This window comes from Agrilus planipennis, unplaced genomic scaffold, assembly GCF_000699045.2.
Source record: "Agrilus planipennis isolate EAB-ADULT unplaced genomic scaffold, Apla_2.0 scaffold18, whole genome shotgun sequence".
In the NCBI taxonomy this organism is placed as follows: domain Eukaryota; kingdom Metazoa; phylum Arthropoda; class Insecta; order Coleoptera; family Buprestidae; genus Agrilus; species Agrilus planipennis.
In genome coordinates this window covers 1,301,625-1,308,472 of record NW_020438920.1, presented here as the reverse complement: position 1 = coordinate 1,308,472, position 6,848 = coordinate 1,301,625, and the positions used below count along the sequence as shown (strand labels likewise).

The window sequence follows — 6,848 nt, the reverse complement described above, 5'->3', positions numbered from 1 at the left end:
CTCTCGCCCTGTTTAACCCAAATTAATAATGTCTGAGATTCAAGGGTTTGAAAATAGTCATTATTTTCAATAACAGTTCCATCTTGCATTTGAAATGTTATTTGATTTTCAGGTAAATCTAATTTAAATTTTTCTACCGTTTTCCTTTTGAGTTCGTCTAGACTTTTAGCGGCAATTCCAACTCTCGTTTTTCTTTCCGAATCTGTTACTTTAAATCCTTTCATTGTACCCATCGTTATGACTTTAAATTTCGCGCTTAACAAAAACAACTATTATAAAACAATTGAAAGAAGTATTTAATTTCTTAAAAACACAGCTATCAAGTAATAAAAGCAAACTCACTGCTGCGTTGCACAGGCGTTACATTAACAATCTTGTTTCCCGAACCCTTTTGACAATGAATGCAGTTTCTCGGGAAAGCGCAGAACTAGGTCAATGTCTGGATAGCCTACATTGACCTATTTATCCTTTGTCCTTAAAATTTTCTGCTCATGCGTTACCAGGTTACCACGCTACCATTTTTTCTTTCGTTTTCGTTTTAAGCAGGAAGAATGGAACCTTAATAGAACATCACTGGTCTTATGTTAGTTATACGGACATTTACTAGAAGCACTTTTGATGACTGCTTTGTTTATTTCATATTGTTATAAAAAGCTTAATTCATAATATTACATTCTAATAATAATGTTTGCTAACTTTGCTTTTTATTATTTGTAATGTAAGCAACATACGAAATAATAACAACAAAACCTCCCGTTTTTGAATGCTCCTGATAAATAATTTATTTTATGATTAATTAGATAAATAATCAGTCATTAATTTTTTATCTTAGTGGACTCGTAGTAGCTATGGCTTGCTCGTCTATTAATAAGGCAGTTAACCACTATTAACGTACGAATTGCTATAAGCTACCACTAGCTAACACTTTTTTAAAAATAAGTAAAATAATATAACAATAGGCTTTAATTTTTCAATGCCCTCTAGTGTCTTTTGTGACCATACATCGGGAGGTAATCACTAAAAAACAAAACACGACAGTGAAAATAACAACAGCTCATCACATCATTTTCACTATAAATTTACTATTTGAAGTTACATGATGGTTACACTAGAGGGCATTGAAAAAATCATAACATGATAACATGTTCATAACCATAGAATAGTTCGTATAGTTCATAACAATTCATATTATTTCTTACTTTAACTTTTCTAATTAGAAAATCAAAAATGAAAAAATCTGAAGAGATTAATCAAGAAAATGAGGAACGTATAAAAGAAGGCACTGCTAGTATTACAACTTTTGGAAGTGTTTTTTATAATCCAGTACAAGAATTTAATCGTGATTTAAGGTATGAAAAATTAAGCATGTTAACTTTTTTTGAGTATATTGTTTTAGTATATCAGTTATTAATGTTTACATTCAACAAATTTTGAATACTAAAAATTCAATTACCAAAGAAGGGAACCCTTCATTAGTTGAAAATAAAAGTGAAGTGGAACCTGATATAACAATTTTAGAGGCCTTGGCTGCGTCAGGCCTAAGGAGCATACGATATGCAAGAGAGTTAGATGGCAATAAAAAGATTATTGCAAATGATATATCCAAAAAAGCAGTTGAATCAATGGAAAGTAATATTAATGGTAACAATGTGGCAAATATTGTTGAAACAAGTCACAGTGATGCAATGTAAGAAGGGGACTTTGAACATCTAATTTTATTTTACAGATTTATTTCTTTAAGATTATTAATGCATAAACATAAACAAAAAGGAAAACAGTTTGATATTATTGATTTGGATCCTTATGGTTGTCCTTCAATATTTTTGGACTCTGCAGTACAGGCTGTAAAAGACAATGGTTTATTACTTGTTACTGCCACTGACATGGCCATATTGGCTGGAAACAGCCCTGAAACATGTTATGCAAAATATGGATCTGTCTCACTGAAAATTAAAAGTTGTCATGAAATGGTAAATATTATAATGTAATATGTTTTAATATTTTTTTAAAGCTACTGTTGTTTTCTTTGAAGGCATTACGAATTCTGTTACAATGTATAGAATCACATGCAAATAGATATGGAAGGTACATAGAACCAGTCTTATCTCTATCAGCAGATTTTTACATTAGAGTTTTTGTTAAAGTTTTTTCTGGTGCTAACAAATGTAAAAGAACAACTAGGTAACTATTGCTATATGCATAACATTTAATTTATATACCTACAATATTCTGTATCAGATAATGTTTTAGATGAAAAGGCCTTTTATTTGTAGCAATTTGTAGTATTTTTTTTTTACTTATTTTTAGCAAATTATCAATGGTCTATCATTGTACAGGATGTGGTACTTTTGTCTTACAACCCTTGGGAGAAATAAGAACAAATAACAAAAATGAGCAGGTGAAATTTGGTCTACCAACTGTTTCTGTGGCAATGCCTTTGTGTAACCACTGTGGTCAACGATATCATGTAAATATTGACTTCATATTCTACTTATCAACCACATAATAATCGTACAATTTTCTTTCTTGAAAAGATGGGTGGTCCTATTTGGTCGGCCCCTATACATTCGTCAGAATTTGTTAAGCAAGTTCTAGACAGTGCTTCTGATAAATTAAAGACGTATAAACGCATTCAAGGAGTTTTAAGTGTGGTATTGGAAGAAATTAGTGATAGCCCTTTGTATTTTACTTTGGAAAAATTGGCTGGAACACTTCATGTTGAAACACCACCAATGATGGCTATAAGGTAACAAAAAACATTAACTGTGCTGTGCAAGTCTTAGGCTTTTACAACTATCACCTGATTGTAAACTTTTTCCATATTGTTCTGCTATGCTCCAATTCTTTTCCAAACGAGTCGTAAGTCTCCTTAGCTCCAGCAAGATCATTACTAAAGATATTGTTAAAAAGAAGTTTACAATAATTTGTGGAATCTTAAAGAATTGTTTCTTCTTTTTTTTAAGATCCGCGATTTTAAATGCAGGTTATCAAGTATCTTTTACACATACAAATAAGACTGGTATAAAAACAAACGCTCCAGCTACAGTTATATGGGATATAATGCGTTGCTGGGAAGCCAAACACCCTTCTAAGAAAAAAAATATTGAAGGGAGTGTTGCTCAACGCATTTTATTAACGAGTCCCGCCAAGATGCATTCTTTTGATATTCGAAATGATGCCAATCCCATGTCGAGACGAATGGGCTATGTGCGCTTTCAAGAAAATCCGTTACCCTATTGGGGTCCAGGCACAAGAGCGACCGCAATGTAAGCGCAAGTTTAAATGCTCTTTATTCATTTTTATATATAAGCTTATGTTTCTTTTAGGATCGGAGAATATAAAATGGCAAAAAGCAAACAAAATCAGGGAAAAAGAAAACGCGATAACTCGGAAGAGAACAAATAAAAAATGTTATTTATTTTTTTGTATATCGATTTAAATAAAAGACACTGGTACGATTATATTTAAAAACATTATTTATTTATTACTACTTATTTTAACTAATCGTAAGTGTAATTATGTTTAATGCGAGCTTTTGTTTGTTATTTTTATTACGATTCACGCACACTTTCAAAAATCAATTTTGCGTATGTTCTCGTAGCACAGATTTTTAAAGATGCGCATGAGCTAAGGAAAATCTAACGATGAGGACAAGCTCTTTAAAAAATTATGTTTACAAGTTAATAGCAATAACGGGGCGATAAGGGATTTATCTTTATGCTATGTTTGTAGAATTGTATTCTATTTCTGAAATAAAGGTACACACTATTATGTATGCAGCATAGGTACAAGTAAACAATTATACAGAAAAGAAGATTTTCAACTTTTGAACTAAAACAAAATATATTCAATNATATATATATATATTATATCTTAATATAAGTATAGATATTTATATTATAGTAGTATTAAACCAATGTGATAGGATATGTTCTTTTTATTGCAGTCGATGTAATACTAGTCAATGGTCTTTTATCTATCTGAATATCGTTAATAATTTCATTAGAATGTTTAAGAAGTATTTCATGTACATCTTCAATACTTTTACTAGCATCTACTATTTTCCAGTAATTCTCTATTTCAGCAAACTGCCTTAATATTGTTGAGACATTCTTTTGCATTTGAAGGTTCTCATAACGTTCACTTCCAAAACCTGATCTTAGTCTCGAATCTTCAGGGTTTATGTCCAGAAGAAAAACCAAATCTGGTTGAGGAAGTCCAACTTCTGGTTGTAAACACCACATGAAATCTAATCCTGTATTAAAGAAAACAGCGTAAGTTAATTTTAATAATGAAGAACTGCAGCCAAGCATAAATGGTTTTAATAATTTTAAATTTAGAGACTCGACACATACACCAAAACATCTTTTTAAATTTTTATCAAGTTTAGACAATTTTGATTACCTACTAAAAATTGCTGTCAGTTTTGTTAAAAAAGAAACATTAAATATTTATCAATGCCATCATACGATTTAATATGTAAATTGTATATTTGTGATGATTAAATAAAATTATTACTTAATTAAAATAAATTAGGGAGGTCAACACAAATGATTCAATATCTTGAATAGACCAGTGTTTGAGAAAGAGGCAGAAACATAAAATGCATAAAGCTAGTTAACTGAAAGAGGATTGTTCATAGGGTACTCATGAAACCTTCAAAATGCACCACTGAACAATTAGGAGAAAAAGTGTTCAATAAGATTAGCAGCAGAGACAAATCAATTATTATATATTCTTGATCCAAATAGAGCCCGTCAATTGCTTTTCAAGGTATCTGGGGGTTCTATTGTAATGCATTAACATGACACATTTTTTGTGTTAACTATTGATTCAGTTGTTGAATATACATTTTAATAAACTTCTCACAATCACTATTGCAACAAGTGACTTAATTGTATTTGACAATTACTTGTTAAACATGTTCATTTGAAACCAAAAATAGAATTGAAATTTATAAATGTATATTACTAAAAATGACAATCTTCTGAACTTGGTGTAACTTAAATTCTTAAGCACTTGTTTTTTTGTTTACCTTTTGCAACAGAGTATGCAACACCTGAATAAGAATATCTGTCCACAATTATAGAGGTACCAGCAAATAGTTTGGAACGAATAAAGTCCAAATTTTCCCAGCGATTTGCAGAAAATAACAAGTGTATTGTTTGATCATTTATGTGGTAATCCTTATTACTTAAGTACTTCGAAATTAGCTGACCGGTGTTTGATGTTCGATTGGGAAAAGCCATACGTTCTGCATTGATATTCAACTTCCTTAATGATTCTATCAATTTAGCTGATTGAGTGCTCTTGCCCGTTCTGTCTATACCTTCCAGAATAATAAAAGCACCTCGACTCATATTACAATAATTTATGAAATGAAATAACCATGAACCAATGTAAATAACTAGTATAAATCAAAATAGTGTAATCATTTTTCGGCGGGATTTAAACTATTCCATAGACCATATACCCTTTGTATATCTATTATCTATGCCATAGACATAGACAAGTCCATAGACATATTCATAGATAAGAATGTACTTCTTGTGAATGTGGTAGTTGTGAGAATCTGGCACCTGATATAAATAATTCTCTAATTTAAACTTTATCAATAAATGGTGCGTCATTTGCGGGATCTAAATATGTAAGTATCATAATTGCAGGTCCATTAGTTCTGTTAAAAAAAGGAAAATTGTTTTGGATGCAGGTGGAAATTAAATGTCAATTTATTCAAAATCTACTGAAGACATAATAATTTAATTGACGTCAATTGATTGCGTGTCATTTGTGCTTGTAGACTAATCTACTATCACCTGATTGTAAACTTTTTCCATATTGTTCTGCTATGCTCCAATTCTTTTCCAAACGAGTCGTAAGTCTCCTTAGCTCCAGCAAGATCATTACTAAAGATATTGTTAAAAAGAAGTTTACAATAATTTGTGGAATCTTAAAGAATTGTTTCTTCTTTTTTTTAAGATCCGCGATTTTAAATGCAGGTTATCAAGTATCTTTTACACATACAAATAAGACTGGTATAAAAACAAACGCTCCAGCTACAGTTATATGGGATATAATGCGTTGCTGGGAAGCCAAACACCCTTCTAAGAAAAAAAATATTGAAGGGAGTGTTGCTCAACGCATTTTATTAACGAGTCCCGCCAAGATGCATTCTTTTGATATTCGAAATGATGCCAATCCCATGTCGAGACGAATGGGCTATGTGCGCTTTCAAGAAAATCCGTTACCCTATTGGGGTCCAGGCACAAGAGCGACCGCAATGTAAGCGCAAGTTTAAATGCTCTTTATTCATTTTTATATATAAGCTTATGTTTCTTTTAGGATCGGAGAATATAAAATGGCAAAAAGCAAACAAAATCAGGGAAAAAGAAAACGCGATAACTCGGAAGAGAACAAATAAAAAATGTTATTTATTTTTTTGTATATCGATTTAAATAAAAGACACTGGTACGATTATATTTAAAAACATTATTTATTTATTACTACTTATTTTAACTAATCGTAAGTGTAATTATGTTTAATGCGAGCTTTTGTTTGTTATTTTTATTACGATTCACGCACACTTTCAAAAATCAATTTTGCGTATGTTCTCGTAGCACAGATTTTTAAAGATGCGCATGAGCTAAGGAAAATCTAACGATGAGGACAAGCTCTTTAAAAAATTATGTTTACAAGTTAATAGCAATAACGGGGCGATAAGGGATTTATCTTTATGCTATGTTTGTAGAATTGTATTCTATTTCTGAAATAAAGGTACACACTATTACGTATGCAGCATAGGTACAAGTAAACAATTATACAGAAAAGAAGATTTTCAACTTTTGAAC

At 30.9% G+C, this 6,848-nt stretch overlaps 3 protein-coding genes across 5 annotated transcripts; 2 read left to right on the top strand and 1 right to left on the bottom strand.

Moving 5' to 3' along the window:
* Positions 1-242: 242 nt before the first annotated feature.
* Positions 243-3,846, top strand: LOC108744139 (probable tRNA (guanine(26)-N(2))-dimethyltransferase). 3 transcript variants are annotated; one of them, XM_018479761.2, is made up of 9 exons: positions 243-939; positions 1,218-1,349; positions 1,397-1,687; positions 1,742-1,970; positions 2,033-2,181; positions 2,308-2,467; positions 2,535-2,746; positions 2,964-3,266; positions 3,327-3,846. In XM_018479761.2, exons 2-9 carry the CDS (start codon positions 1,228-1,230, stop codon positions 3,403-3,405), a joined length of 1,545 nt encoding a protein of 514 aa, XP_018335263.1. In that variant the 5' UTR covers positions 243-939; positions 1,218-1,227; the 3' UTR covers positions 3,406-3,846. The 3 variants fall into 3 exon arrangements, with proteins under 3 accessions (XP_018335263.1, XP_018335264.1, XP_018335261.1); XM_018479762.2 differs by lacking the exon at positions 243-939 and having other exon boundaries at positions 1,142-1,349; positions 2,033-2,085; XM_018479759.2 differs by lacking the exon at positions 243-939 and having other exon boundaries at positions 1,142-1,349.
* A 25-nt stretch (positions 3,847-3,871) lies between these two features.
* LOC108744140 (thymidylate kinase) lies at positions 3,872-5,454 on the bottom strand. The gene is made up of 2 exons (XM_018479763.2): positions 5,036-5,454; positions 3,872-4,255 (listed from the first exon to the last, which is right to left on the bottom strand). The coding sequence occupies exons 1-2, from the start codon at positions 5,358-5,360 to the stop codon at positions 3,909-3,911; spliced, it is 672 nt and encodes a 223-aa protein (XP_018335265.1). The 5' UTR covers positions 5,361-5,454; the 3' UTR covers positions 3,872-3,908.
* A 385-nt stretch (positions 5,455-5,839) lies between these two features.
* On the top strand, positions 5,840-6,842 carry LOC112904244 (probable tRNA (guanine(26)-N(2))-dimethyltransferase). The gene is made up of 2 exons (XM_025973801.1): positions 5,840-6,282; positions 6,343-6,842. Exons 1-2 carry the CDS (start codon positions 5,849-5,851, stop codon positions 6,419-6,421), a joined length of 513 nt encoding a protein of 170 aa, XP_025829586.1. The 5' UTR covers positions 5,840-5,848; the 3' UTR covers positions 6,422-6,842.
* Positions 6,843-6,848: the final 6 nt, after the last annotated feature.

Bases quoted from the DNA above. Each gene is read 5' to 3' on its own strand.
- LOC112904244 (XM_025973801.1), top strand. From the start codon at position 5,849: ATGCTCCAATTCTTTTCCAAACGAGTCGTAAGTCTCCTTAGCTCCAGC. The intron at 6,283-6,342 runs GTAAGCGCAAGT...TGTTTCTTTTAG, and splicing joins GGCACAAGAGCGACCGCAAT to GATCGGAGAATATAAAATGG.
- LOC108744140 (XM_018479763.2), bottom strand. From the start codon at position 5,360: ATGAGTCGAGGTGCTTTTATTATTCTGGAAGGTATAGACAGAACGGGC. The intron at 4,256-5,035 runs GTAAACAAAAAA...TCTTTAATACAG, and splicing joins TGCATACTCTGTTGCAAAAG to GATTAGATTTCATGTGGTGT.
- LOC108744139 (XM_018479761.2), top strand. From the start codon at position 1,228: ATGAAAAAATCTGAAGAGATTAATCAAGAAAATGAGGAACGTATAAAA. The intron at 2,182-2,307 runs GTAACTATTGCT...ACTTATTTTTAG, and splicing joins AAATGTAAAAGAACAACTAG to CAAATTATCAATGGTCTATC. The intron at 3,267-3,326 runs GTAAGCGCAAGT...TGTTTCTTTTAG, and splicing joins GGCACAAGAGCGACCGCAAT to GATCGGAGAATATAAAATGG.